The 14342-nt window shown below is 59.3% G+C and overlaps 1 protein-coding gene across 2 annotated transcripts in view; it reads left to right on the top strand.

Annotated features, from left to right (window-relative positions):
* LOC140911060 (receptor-type tyrosine-protein phosphatase T) overlaps positions 1 to 14342 on the top strand; it is a 90632-nt gene that overhangs the window by 32135 nt on the left and 44155 nt on the right. Inside the window, exons 8-11 of one of the 2 annotated variants that reach the window (XM_073343286.2) lie at positions 8237 to 8419; positions 10956 to 11144; positions 11847 to 12062; positions 13763 to 14068. In XM_073343286.2, coding sequence (XP_073199387.1) covers positions 8237 to 8419; positions 10956 to 11144; positions 11847 to 12062; positions 13763 to 14068 — 894 coding nt within the window. The remainder of the gene's footprint in view (positions 1 to 8236; positions 8420 to 10955; positions 11145 to 11846; positions 12063 to 13762; positions 14069 to 14342) is intronic. The other variant, XM_073343287.2, reaches the window with a different exon arrangement.

Raw genomic sequence — 14342 nt, 5'->3', positions numbered from 1 at the left:
AGGAACTCCTAGAGCCCCAGAGGGGTGATAAAGGCCGATTTCAGCTGGGCATCTGCATCCAGCGGCACTTGCCAGTAGCCCTTTGTAAGGTCCATGGTGCTTTTTGGTGTGGGGAGCAGGCCAGTCTCTGATCACCTCCACCTTAGCTGGTTCCGGCTTTAGGCGGCCGCTCCCCACCTGATGGCCCAGGTAAGATACTTCCGCCATCCCCACCTTGCACTTCTCTGTTTTTACAGTCAGCCCAGCCCCGTGGAGTTGGTCCAGCACTTGTCCAGCATGTCCCGGACCTCTCTTTCCAGGTCCTGAGCAGTTTTCCCTGTGACTCAGAAGGGGGAGCATCTTATCGGCAGGTGCAACCCTGTCTGCACCCGGTGAACAGTTAGATTAGTGCATCCAGGCTGGTTAGAAAACAGCTGTCGGTATGGATGCAGCACCCCCCTGATCTCAGCTTGCTGGGCAGGGGTTAGCTGATCCGAGAGGGGAATTGTTTCCAGGGGGGAACCAGCTCTGGTCCCAGGGAATAGATCTTCTAAAGGGTCATCTCCCTGCTCCTCCCAGTGTCCACACACGGCCAACACCACATTCCCCCTGGCATAATATGGCTTCATCGTATTCACATGGTACACCCGGCGGTGGTGCGCCCGGTTCGACAGCTCCACCACATATTTTACCTCATTGAGCTGCTTTACAACCTTGAAAGGGCCCTCCCAGGGCCTGTAGTTTGTTCTTTCTCACAGGGATGAGAACCATCACCTGATTCCCGGTGGCATAGGCACAGGCCCGCGCCGTGCAGTCATACCAGACCTTCTGCTTCTTCTGGGCTCTGGCCAGATTCTCCCTGGCCAGGCCCATGAGTTCAGCAAGTCTCTCTCGGAAGATCAGGACATACTCCACCACTGACTCTCCATCGGGAGTGGCCTTCCCCTCCCACTCGTCTCTCATCAGGTCCAGGGGGCCCCTCACCCTCCTTCCATATAACAGTTCGAAAGGCGAAAATCCGGTAGACTCCTGGGGCACCTCCCTGTACATGAACAGCAGGTGAGCTAAGTACTTGTCCCAATCCTGCGGGTGCTGGTTCATAAAGGTTTTCAGCATCATCTTTAGCGTCCCATTGAACCTCTCCACCAGCCCATTGGACTGGGGGTGATAAGCTGAGGCCCAGTCGTGCTGGACCCCACATTTCTCCCACAAGCACCGGAGCAGGGCCGACATGAAGTTGGAGCCTTGGTCTGTCAAGACTTCCTTGGGGAACCCCACTCGGCTGAAAATGGTCAGGAGCGCATCGGCCACGGTGTCTGCTTCAATGGAAGGTACGGGCACTGCCTCGGGGTAGCGGGTGGCAAAATCTACCACCACCAGAATGTATTTCTTCCCCGACCGGGTCGTCTTCCTGAGAGGCCCCACGATGTCCATGGCCACCTTCTGGAAAGGCTCCTCTATGATGGGCAAAGGTCTCAAAGCCGCTTTCCCCTTGTCCCAGGCCTTCCCCACCCTCTGACAGGGGTCACAGGATCGGCAATACTGCCGGACTGTGGTAAAGATCCCGGGCCAGTAAAAGTTCTGTAGCAACCTCTGCCGGGTGCGCCGGATTCCCTGGTGCCCTGCGAGGGGGATGTCATGGGCCAGGTACAGGAGCTTGCGGCAATACTTCTGGGGGACCACCAGCTGCCTCCTGATCCCACAGGACTCTACTTCCCTTGTGGGAGCCCATTCTCGGTACAGGAACCCCTTCTCCCACAGGAACCTCTCCTGGCAGCCTCTCCTCATGGTCCGTACCACCCTGAGGTCAGCCAGGTCCCTGAGCTTCCGCAAGGAGGGATCTTTCCTCAACTCGGCCTGGAACTCAGCGGCTGGGGAAGGGATGGGGACCGGTTCCCTCTCACTGGCCGGGTCTGAGGCCACAGCCTCTCTGAGCCGTGCCCCTCGGTGCTCCCTCCCCACCAGGGTAGGGTCCTGTGCCTCCGGTGTGGTACCCTACCCAAGGTCAGGGCGTAATGCCCGTCGCCGGCTCTAGCTACGGGTCACAACCAGGGCGCTCTGGGGGTTGCTTGGCCAGTCCTCTAGGTCTCCCCCCATCAAAACCTCAGTGGGCAAATGGAGGTGCACCCCCACGTCCTTGGGGCCCTCTTTGACCCCCCATTTCAGGTGTACCCTTGCCACGGGCACCTTAAATGGGGTCCCGCCCACCCCTGTCAGGGTCAGGTAGGTGTTGGGCACCACCCGATCTGGGGCCACCACCTCGGGCCGGGCCAGCGTCACCTCCGCGACTGTATCCCAGTATCCATTGACCTTCCTCCCATCCACCTCCAGGGGAACAAGGCACTCTCTCCGGAGGGACAGCCCCGCGCCCACCCTGTAAACCGAGCACCCTGAGTCCAGAGCCTCCAGCCCTCTGGCGGAGCTGGCCTGGGGTACTCTTCCCTCCTGAGCAGGTGGTAAACTGGCAGCCCCCCTTGCCTGTGTCATCTGCCCCTCACCCAGCTGGATCCCTACCCAGTTAACCCTGGGTAGGTTGGGTCTGCTCAGTCTGTCCCTGAGCCTGGGGCACTGGGTCCGTACGTGGTCTCTCTGGCCACAGTGATAGCAGCTCAGGTCACGTTGGTCCCCTCGAGCGGGTCGGACGGTCCTGACGCCAGGAGTTCCCCTTGGAAGGGGGTTCTCCCTATTTCCCCACTGGGAGGTCCCATGGTGACCCTCTCTCTGCATTGGGGGGGGCCTGTTCTTTTGGGACTCCTCCCTGCTACCCCCTGACCGACTGTTCACAAACTCGTCGGCCAGCTGCACTGCGTGCTGGGTGTTCTCTAGCTTTTTGTCCACCAGCCACAGCCTCAGGTCGGAAGAATCATAGAATCATAGAATATCAGGGTTGGAAGGGACCCCAGAAGGTCATCTAGTCCAACCCCCTGCTTGAAGCAGGACCAATTCCCAGTTAAATCATCCCAGCCAGGGCTTTGTCAAGCCTGACCTTAAAAACCTCTAAGGAAGGAGATTCTACCACCTCCCTAGGTAACGCATTCCAGTGTTTCACCACCCTCTTAGTGAAAAAGTTTTTCCTAATATCCAATCTAAACCTCCCCCACTGCAACTTGAGACCATTACTCCTAGTTCTGTCATCTGCTACCATTGAGAACAGTCTAGAGCCATCCTCTTTGGAACCCCCTTTCAGGTAGTTGAAAGCAGCTATCAAATCCCCCCTCATTCTTCTCTTCTGCAGGCTAAACAATCCCAGCTCCCTCAGCCTCTCCTCATAACTCATGTGTTCCAGACCCCTAATCATTTTTGTTGCCCTTTGCTGGACTCTCTCCAATCTATCCACATCCTTCCTGTAGTGTGGGGCCCAAAACTGGACCCAGTACTCCAGATGAGGCCTCACCAATGTCGAATAGAGGGGAACGATCACGTCCCTCGATCTGCTCGCTATGCCCCTACTTATACATCCCAAAATGCCATTGGCCTTCTTGGCAACAAGGGCACACTGCTGACTCATATCCAGCTTCTCGTCCACTGTCACCCCTAGGTCCTTTTCCACAGAACTGCTGCCTAGCCATTCGGTCCCTAGTCTGTAGCTGTGCATTGGGTTCTTCCGTCCTAAGTGCAGGACCCTGCACTTATCCTTATTGAACCTCATCAGATTTCTTTTGGCCCAATCCTCCAATTTGTCTAGGTCCTTCTGTATCCTATCCCTCCCCTCCAGCGTATCTACCACTCCTCCCAGTTTAGTATCATCCGCAAATTTGCTGAGAGTGCAATCCACACCATCCTCCAGATCATTTATGAAGATATTGAACAAAACCGGCCCCAGGACCGACCCTTGGGGCACTCCACTTGATACCGGCTGCCAACTAGACATGGAGCCATTGATCACTACCCGTTGAGCCTGAGAATCTAGCCAGCTTTCTACCCACCTTATAGTGCATTCATCCAGCCCATACTTGACCTAATCATACTGGAGCAACTGTGTGAACAGTGAAGGACACTGTTCACACAGTTGCTCCAGTATGATTAGGTCAAGCAGGTCCTCTTTTGCTTGGGCCCCAGCTGTCCACTTGCGGGCATACCCCTGCATCCGGTTGACCAGTTGTAGGTAGGTGACCTCAGGTGTTTTACGCTGACTCCGGAACCTTCTCTGGTACATCTCGGGGGTCAGCCCAAACTCACGGAGCAAGGCCCTTTTGAACAGTTCGTAGTCCCCTGCCTCTGCCCCTGTCATTCGACTGTCCACCTCCACGGCTTTGGGGTCCAATAAGGGGGTGAGAAACTGGAGCCTGTCAGCAGGGTCAACCCTGTGCATCTCGCAGGCATTCTCAAAGGCCGTCAGGAAGCTATCTATGTCCTCCCCCTCCTTCCGCTGGGCCAGGAAGCACTTATCAAAGCTCCTTGCAGTCTTGGGTCCCCCCTCACTCACCGCAGCCGGGGCCCCACTGCTCCTCAGCCTGGCCAGCTCCAGTTCATGCTGTCTTTGTTTCTCCTTCTCCTGACGTTCCCTCTCGTTCTGCTGCTCATGCTTATGTTGTTTTTCATGATCCTCCAGCTCCCTCATTTTCATCTCCCTCTCCCATTCCAGCCACATCCGCTCCAGGGATGGGGAGCTCCGCCGGGAGGATCCCCCGCTGGCTGCCGGGGTCAAGGTGCCCTCAGTATTCACCGGGCTTCCCCCAACCCCTCCCCCAGGCCTAGGTAGGAACGGTCTTGGGATGTCCTCAGCAGCAGTCTGACCCCTCCCAGCTCGGTCAGGCCCCAGGGCCCACGCTGCGTCCGGGTCATCCAAGCGATCCCTCTCCTCCAACTGGGCAATCAGCTGTTCCTTGGTGGACCTCCCAATGCGCAGCCCCCTCTGCCTGCACAGCTCCACCAGGTCGCTCTTTAGGCGTTTAGCGTACATCTCCCTGCTGGCCACTCGCAGGCCGGGCAGCTTCCCACGGTTTCCAGGAAAAGCCCCTCGTGTGCCAGTCCTTCTTGAGGTCACCGACTCTTTGCCAGGGTCGAGCTGCAGACTCCTCCGCCCCTGGGACCGCTCGCTGCAATCCCCCGGGGAACCCTGTTAGTGCAAAAGTTCTTCTCTCTGGTCACACACTCCTAGGGGTTAACCGCCCCCAGAAACCATCTCTCTCTGAATTTTCAGCACGCCTGGTCCCCGTCAATCCCCCTTCGTTTTACTGCTCCCCAGTCACTTACTGAAGGAAGTGCCGTTCACGGGGTGCAGTAGATCCCACCGCTGTCACCAGTTGTCACGGAGTGTGGGGGAGTCTGAGCCCTGCATCCCCCTTCCTGGGATTCACTGAGACTCTCAGCCAGCGAGTAAAACAGAAGGTTTATTGGACAATAGGAACACAAACTAAAATAGAGCTTGTGGGTACAACCAGGACCCCTCAGTCAAGTCCTTCTGGGGGGCAGGGAGCTTAGACCCCAGCCCTGGGGTTCCCTGCGTTCCTCCACCCAACCCCAAACTGAAACTAAACTCCCCCACAGCAGGCCCCCTCCTGCAGCCTCTGTTCACATTCCTGGGCAGAGGTGTCACCTCCCCCTCCCCCTCCTGGCTCAGGTTACAGGCTCTCAGGTCTCCCATCCCCAGGGCACATTCCCAGGTCAACACTCCCCCCTCCCTGCTGAGTCACATCCTCACACCAGGTATTCCCCATTGTTTTGATTTTTCCTTCCCATTTCAAGTGTTTTGTCCTGTGTCACAGAGTGTGGGGGAGTCCAGGTCCTGCAGCCCTCTTCCTCGGATTCACGGAGACTCTCAGCCAGCCAGTAAAGTGGAAGGTTTATTGGACCACAGGAGCACAGTCCCAAACCAGAGCTTGTGGGTACAACCAGGACCCCTCAGTCAAGTCCTTCTGAGGGAGCAGGGAGCTTAGACCTCAGCCCTGGGGTTCCCTGCGTTCCACCACCCAGCACCCAACTGAAACTAACCCCCCCACCCCCAGCAGGCTCCCTCCTGCAGTTTTTGACCAGTTTCCCAGGCAGAGGTGTCACCTCCCCCTCCCCCTCCCCCTCCTGGCTCAGGTGACAGGCTCTCAGGTCTCCCAGTGAAACTCCCCTGCCACATTCCCAGGTCAACACTCCCCTCTCCCTTCTGCGTCTGCAGTTTCCACAGTATACATCCGATGAAGTGAGCTATAGCTCACGAAAGCTTATGCTCAAATAAATTGGTTAGTCTCTAAGGTGCCACAAGTCCTCCTTTTCTTTTTGCGAATACAGACTAACACGGCTGCTACTCTGAAACCTGTCTTTAGGAAATTTCATCTTGCTGGATTCACAGCAGTTTCCAATGTGCCAGCGTTGTTTTGAACTCTAATCCTGTCCTCCAAGGGCTTCCAACCCCTCCCGGCCTGGTGTCATTTACAAACTTTATAAACGTACTTTCCACTCCATTATCCACGTCATTTATGAAAATATTGAGTAGTACCAGACCCAGGACTGACCCCACGGGACCCCACTAGATACAGCTTCCCAGTTTGACAGTGAACCATTGATAACTCCTCTTTGAGTATGCCCTTCCCACCTGTTCTGCACCCACCATATAATAACTTCATGTAGACCACGTTCCCCTAGTTTACAAATGAGACTGTCAGGTGGGACTGTAACAAAGCCTTACTAAATCCAAGATATATCAAGTCTACTGCTTCCCCCAGCTTTTGTAGGAAGAGAGCCTAAGAGATAAGCCTTTGTATCAGAGGCCTGGTATGAGGCCGGAGCTAAAGTAGTGGCCAAGCTTTGCTGATATGAAGCAAAGTTGGCAAAAGTCGGGCTGTGAGCAAACGCTAGGCTCTGCCTGCGATCAAGTTCACAGACTGCAGCAAGAATAGGGCTGATCTTGCAGAAACGCACATTCCTAAGACATGCTCGGCACAGCGCATTCACATAGACACGTTCCAGAAGTGTGGTACCAGAACATCCCAGGATCAAGGATGGTACAAAAATATTCCTCAAGGAGAACAGGAACACACTGACCCCATCCTCCTGGAGCTCTGTGAGATAATTGCTAACGGTTTGGAGACCGCTTCAGCCAGTTCCTTAGTTACCCCAGGGTGAATCATGCTGAGGTCCTAGGTGTGATGCAGCAGGGAGTGGGGCAGATTTGACCTGGGGATGTGGCAGGGGAGTTTCATTGGGATGGGAGGCTTCCCTTGAGGGAAGAAACCTGAGCCTGTAACCTGAGCCAGGAGGGGAGTTGGGGCGAGGTGACACCTTCTGCCCAGGAAACTGGACAAAAGCTGGAGGAGGAGCTGGGGGAAGGTTGGGGGAGATGGCTGGAGGGGTTTCCAGTTTTGGGGAGTTGGCTGGGGAAGCGGAGGGAGCCCCAAGGCTGGGGTCTAATCTCCCTGCCCCCCAGAAGGGCCTGACTAAGGGATCCTGTTTATGCCTGCAAGCTCTGGTTTGAACTGTGTTCCTGTCGTCTCCAATAAACCTTCTGTTCTACTGGCTGGCTGAGAGTCACGGTGAATCACAGGAAGTGGGGGTGCAGGGTCCTGACTCCCCCTCACGCTGTGACACTAGGTCCTAGGGGCTGTTGCCAAGAAGAAGCCCCACCCTGCTCCTCCCACGGTAGCTGCACTTGGCTGCTGGCTGAAGTGGTCCCTGTGTGTAGGTGGGGTAGAGCCTGGGATCCTGGGGGTGAAGCTCGATAGAATGATAGAGACCAGGTGGTTGAGGTCCTTTTATTGGGCCAGTAAAAGAGATTACCTCACCCACCTTGTCTCTCTAATCTCCTGGGACCAACACGGCTACAGCAGCACTGCAAACAGAGTACAGAATGAGAGAAATATTAACTCCGTTATTATTTGTCTAACTCCCTTCCTTCCTCCCAGTCCTCCGCCCCCCGGACCTCCAAAGTGAGGTTAGATCATGAGCTGGATCCACATTCAAAGTTAATGCACAGCCAGGCCATGAAGTATTCTCTCTGCCAAGCAGGGAAGTTGTGTCTAAGGGCTGACGACACACAGTGGGAGCCCGCCAGCCTCCCCCACCCCCCCACTGAGTTCCCCAGTCGAGCGCGGGGTGTTGAATCCTGGGGTGGGTGATGAATGCACTAGTCAGGATAATAACAGCCCATGGATGTGAAATCTGTCGGAGACCAGCCAGCCCAGCCCAGGGCCCAGAGCCCTGCGGACGTGACAGCTGGCAGCCTGTGGCGTGTCAACAGCGCACATGGCTCAGCCAAGGTGCCCCAAGAGACCTCTGTTCAAACCGTGTCTCAGACCCCTCACCCCCATCGTCTTACTCCTGTGAACAGAAAAGTGTAAAGCTCCAGAAACCAAGGACACCAGAGTCCAGTTCGCACTTGAGCAGCAGTTTTACAGCCAAGGGGACTCGGTGAAATGGAGCTGCCCTGCGGGGTACCAGCCCTCACCACCTGTGATCAGATGCACTAGACGGAGAAACCAGAGTGTCTGGAGTGGGACTGCTGCCTGCACTGGTGAGTGTGAGCCCCTGGAGTCACCGCGATCACAGGGCTCCGGCATCCCACCCTCGAGCACCTCACAGCTCCCGAGCGACCGGCCTTCGCGCCCCCCTGCCGCTCTCCCGGCACTAGCCCCTGGTGTCCATGTTGGCGGCTCAGCCTATGTCCTAGTGTCACGGAGTCCCCGGGCGATGCTCTGGAACTGCTCCCTACGAAGCCAGGCAGGACTCTGGGGAAGTCTCCTCTCTGGGAGCAGCCTGTCTGCAGGACACACAGCTCACACGGCTTCCACCTTCCTGGGTCTGACCTCAGAGCATTCAGCCTCCTCTGCCCCTCCGTGCGCTTCCCACAGCGAGTCCGCTCAGGCGGGGTCCTGGGGAAGCCAGAGGGTCCTGCCTCCCAACTCTGCAGTCAGACGTGACTCTCAGCCAGCCAGTAAAACAGAGGTTTATTAGACGATAGGAACATGGTCTAACACAGAGCTTGCAGGTGCAGAGAACAGGACCCCTCAGCTGGGTCCATTTTGGGGGGCAGTGAGCCAGACAACCCCATCTGCACTTCACTCCATGTCCCAGCCAGCCCCAAACTGAAACTCTCTCCAGCCCCTCCTCCTCTGGGCTTTGTCCCTTTTCCAGGCCAGGAGGGCACCTGATTCCTTTGTTCTCCAACCCTTTAGCTCTCACCTTGCAGGGGGGAAGGGCCCAGGCCATCAGTTGCCAGGAAACAGGGTGTCGGCCATTCTCTGTGTCCAGACCCCTGCACACACCTGCCCTCTAGGGCTCTGCAACGATCATACACCCGTATCCCACCCCCTAGATACTTAAGAACTGCCTAAGGGAAACTGAGGCACCCCCACACTATTCAGAGGAAACATTAAGAACAGTCCCGCTTCGTCACACCTAGTGACAGGTGTCCCCTTGTCTCTGGACCTGGCAACCTGATATGAGGCTCCCTCCGCGAACACCCCCTGCGGTGTAAACCATGGGCCAGACCCAGCGAGGTGTGAGCTCAGGATCCAGGGTGACTGGCGGAGGAGGGAGGAGGGTGAGGGTCCAGACCCAGCGGGGTGTGAGCGCAGGATCCGGGGTGACTGGCGGAGGAGGGAGGAGGGTGAGGGTCCAGACCCAGCGGGGTGTGAGTGCAGGATCCGGGGTGACTGGCGGAGGAGGGAGGAGGGTGAGGGTCCAGACCCAGCGGGGTGTGTGCGCAGGATCCGGGGTCACTGGCGGAGGAGGGTGGAGGGTGAGGGTCCAGACCCAGGGAGGTGTGAGCGCAGGATCCGGGGTGACTGGCGGAGGAGGGAGGAGGGTGAGGGTCCAGACCCAGCGGGGTGTGAGTGCAGGATCCGGGGTGACTGGCGGAGGAGGGAGGAGGGTGAGGGTCCAGACCCAGCAGGGTGTGTGCGCAGGATCCGGGGTCACTGGCGGAGGAGGGTGGAGGGTGAGGGTCCAGACCCAGGGAGGTGTGAGCGCAGGATCCGGGGTGACTGGCGGAGGAGGGAGGAGGGTGAGGGTCCAGACCCAGCGGGGTGTGTGCGCAGGATCCGGGGTCACTGGCGGAGGAGGGTGGAGGGTGAGGGTCCAGACCCAGGGAGGTGTGAGCGCAGGATCCGGGGTGACTGGCGGAGGAGGGAGGAGGGTGAGGGTCCAGACCCAGCGGGGTGTGAGCACAGGATCCAGGGTCACTGGCGGAGGAGGGAGGAGGGTGAGGGTCCAGACCCAGCGGGGTGTGAGCGCAGGATCCGGGGTCACTGGCGGAGGAGGGAGGCAGGGAGAGTGGCCAGACCCAGCCGGGCTCTGTGGGCCCAGGTGAGAGCATGGCAGGCTCGGGCAAAGGAGGCAGCGGCAAAGCACCGAGAGGCTGGGCCCGGAGGGACGTGGGAGACCGAGATGCTCCGGGGCAGGGTTCAGAGAGTGGAGAATCTGAATTCAGCCCTGGTGTGACCGTGACCCCAGCTCCTCGGCCCAAGTGAGGGGCTGCTCAAGGGGGAGGGTCCTCGAGGAGCAGCTCCCAGGAGCGGGCAGAGGGCTGTGGGGAGGGGCGCTCGGGGGGCTGGGATCTGTCTGGGGGACACAGGTGGCATTTGCCTCTGAGGGAGCAGATCTTGCCCAGGCAGGTGTGCCGGGGCTGGGTGCCAGGGGCAGGTGGGCGGCTCAGGAGACACTAAGCTGCTATGGGGACACTGGGGCAGGAGCTCAGTTGCCATAGTGATGTGTGCAGCGCGGGGACCCAGACGGGCGTATTGGGGCGTATTGGGGGTGTTCGCGGTCTGGGGTGTGGGGGAGGGACATTGGCTAACGGGGGGAGGAGACGCGGTGGGATATGGGGCACCGGCCAACAGCTGTCAGCATCCCTCAGGTGACGGGGGTGGGGCTCGGCCTGGGCAGATGGGCTGACAGCCCCTCTCACAACATTATGGGGCGGGAGCGGTATCAGCACTGGGTGCCCCCCTCCCAGGGTGGGGCGCAGTCCGGGTCGCTCTGCTGGGAGGGGAGGATGCAGTCGTCATGAGGGAGGGATTTGCGGAGACTGGGCATTTCTTTCCCTCCAGGGGTTTGTACGACGGCAGAAAACTGGCCCCCGTCGGTCTCTGCTGCGTCCGCACGGACAGAGTTTGTCGTTGGCGAGAGGGTTTGGGTGACCTGTCGCCCGGAGCAGTATGAGGGGCGCCCGGCTTGGATGCAGTGTACGGAGACGGCTGGGCGCGTGCAGTGGGACACGAGCCATGTGAGCTGTGTGGGTGAGTTCTGCACAGACGGGCTGCAGGATGGGCTGGCGGGATTCGAACCCAAGACCTGAGGTCCCCTGCGAGGCTCTGCGCAGGTGCGAGGCCCATGGAGCTCAGGGATCTGGATGGGGTGGAGGTCTCTGCTCTCGTGACATTACCCCGCTGTCAGGAGAGCAGCACCCAGGGGCCAGTTCCCATCTCAGGACCCCAACCATCGGGGTGGGCGTTTGCCCTGCCTGACCCCTCGGGCCCTGGTCGCGCCCTGCGGGGGACGTATGCCTGAGGCAGGAGAAGCCCCAGGCTGGGCAGAGGGCAATGCCCCAAGGACATAAACCTTCCCAAAAGAGCCTTGTGGCTGAATCGTGCCCTCACCGCCCGCACCATGAGCTGCCTGGGTCAGCCCCCGTCCCTGCCGGGCTCTTCCACTGTGTTCAGACCCCTGGTGCTTCCAGAAGCGGCTGAGTTCGTTCACGGACCTGCCCCACAGAGGGGGCAAGTGAGCCCATGGGTCGGACCAGTGAGAGCCGGGAAAGCCCGGTTAGACCCCCACCCCCGCAGGGCTCCACAGACCAGGCCTCGTGCTCCGGCCCTCGTTCTAAATGGCCCAGGCGAGGGGGCGCCAGCCCGTCCCTGGGTGATTATCCCCCAGCGTCAGACGTCTCCCAGCCGGGCTGCCCCAGCCCTCACTAACACCACACCCCTTTCCTCTGGCAGAGAAATGCCCCAGGCCCCAGTGGGACCCCAGACTCCGGTTTGTGCCAGACCGGCCGTTTTATGGCCAAAATGAACAGACGACACTGAGCTGCCCTGGGGGGTCCCAGCCTTCGCCCTCTGTGATCAGATGTGTGAGACAGGGTCAGACCTGGAGTGACTGGGCTAGGTGGGACCGGGGCACATGGCGCCCTACCACAGGGAATGTTACCTGTCCAGGTAAGTGAGGACACAGCGGCTCTCGGCCCTGGCCAGCTCCCTGCTCACGCGGCTGGAAACCCAGCTGGGGCGTGGGGTAACTGAGAACCGTCTGGGCGCACACAGAGCAGGGGAGCGGGGAAGGCCTGAGGTCAGGGGTCAGTGCCTGTGAGAGGAGGCCACGAGGCCAAGGCACATTGGGGGGGATGGCGGGGGGGGGCTTTAAGGGTATTTTTTAAAGACTTGTAGCACTTGAAGCCAGCAAAGCCCCCTTGGGCCCAGCCAGCCCATCCCCAGGCCAGGGCAGGATTGTTCCCAACAGGGAGTTCCCCAGCGTTCTGAGCGGCCCAGTGTTAACTGCTCCCTTCACACCCCCAGAGAGGATGCCACTCCTGGGGGGCGAGGGTGTCCCTGTCAGGACGTCTGTCACAGAAACAGGCGACGCCAGGCTGGACCGGAGCTGTGCTCCATCGAGCCCCGGATCCTGGGTCCAAACTAGCAGCTTCAGACAGAGACGTAGGAACCCCCCAGGAGGGAGCGATGGGGTCACCTGCCCCAGGGAGAGTCCCCACCCCCCAGTCAGAGGTCGGCTCATGCCCTGGAGCAGGAGGGGCAGGTCTGCTCCCAAACATTTCTCCTGCTGTTCAGTCTAAGCTCTCCTCGTTCCACCCGGTGCGCCCAGCTACAGTCCCCCCAGATCAAGGCTGTCTGCAGACTCAGGCAGACATCACCGCATCACTCACACTCAGGGCACTTTTCAAGTTCTTCTTTGCAGCCCACCGAGCTTGAAGCAGTGTTTTAATGAGCGTTGGGATTGTCGTTATCCGTGACAGGGCCTTAGGCACGCGCCTGCAGTGTCTGGGCCATAAACCAGCCCTGCCCGGGGCATGTCCGGCTCCTCTGACACGGAGCCGTGCCCTGGGAGCCCAGCAGCACCCCCTGTTTTCAACAGCCCCTCAAGCCACTGTGAGTGGCCTCTCGGGTAATATTTAAAAACCACAGACTCCAGCAGGAGTGCTGGAACCACCCCCGCTCTGCCCCTTCCCCCCAAGACCCAGCCCCGTTCGCTCGCTGCTATTCCCCTGTCTCCCCTGCCCGGGTGGGGAGGGACTCGCCTGCGGAGCCACCGCTGGGAGCTGCAGCGCCCGACACAGGTAGGAGGCAGCCCCGGCTGAGGAGGGGCTGGCGCGGGTGGTGACTCAGCACCTCCCTGCTGCCCCCACCCGCAGTAACTGGACTTTGCGTGTCCGGTCAGCAGGTCTGGCAATCCCAGCATGCACTCTGCTGCCGCTCGGGACCGCATGGCGCAAGGCCTGTAGTCTCCATGGGCTGCGTCCCTGTCCCACTGCAGCCTGCATGTGCCCTGGGGCAGGGAGCTCCAGCTTCCAGCTCCCTCAAAGGGCTGTGTCCTGCTTGGCTGCCGAGCGACGGAGGTACGGACGGGAGCACCGGGGGTGTTTGCAAAGGGGGTGAGGTTTCCTGGAAGAAAAGGAAATCAGGCTTGGATCAGAACCCCCTCTGGGGCTCAGTTAGGCGATACTGATGGTAATCCTGTGTCCTCTGTGGTGCCTTCCACCCGAGGAGCTGAGATGTTGGTGGGTTTGGCCTCTCACCCCGCTGTGGGTGGGGAGCAGGGGCTATTTGACTGGAATGCCTTTGCAGAGCTCTGTGCATGCGGAAGGGGCAGGAAAGTAACCCTCATGCTGGTGCTTATTCTCTAGTGACCCCCCGGATCATCCCAGGGGCCCTGGAGATTTCACCCGCCACCATCAAACTGCACTGGACTTGTGAACCCCCCGAATCCTGCCACGGCAGCTGGAAGATACGGGCCCAATGCTGGCTGGTTGGACCCCTGTCAGGCCTCTGCCGGAGACCACAGCACACCACCAGCGAGCAGCCATTACAGGGACTGGAAGGAACAGTAACGTGCAGCTCCCTGCACCCCTTCACCTCCTACAGAGTCACCATCTCTGGGGGCTACCCAGTGACCGTCCTTTATAGCCAGCAGGTCCACACGAGTGAAACAGGTAGGGGAGGTGGGGAAGTCACCCCGTGGCTGTGAATCCTGGGCTCGCTGCTGAGCATGGGGGCAGACGGGCCTCAGTCGCTCTGCAACTCAACCCCCCTGTCCGACGAACTGAGCAGGCTTAGCTGGTGATCGGGGCCCTGCCTGGAGGTTGGAGGGGGGGCTCAGGAGAAAGGGGTGTGGGGCTCATTACAGTAAACAGAGTCCCCCAACCGCATCTCCCTCCCCATCTCCCCAGAACAGCCCTGTGGGGTGAGCCTGGAACCTGAGGCTCG

Source organism: Lepidochelys kempii, chromosome 5 (genome assembly GCF_965140285.1).
Source record: "Lepidochelys kempii isolate rLepKem1 chromosome 5, rLepKem1.hap1, whole genome shotgun sequence".
Lineage (NCBI taxonomy): Eukaryota > Metazoa > Chordata > Testudines > Cheloniidae > Lepidochelys > Lepidochelys kempii.
This window is presented reverse-complemented; position numbering and strand designations above follow the sequence as displayed.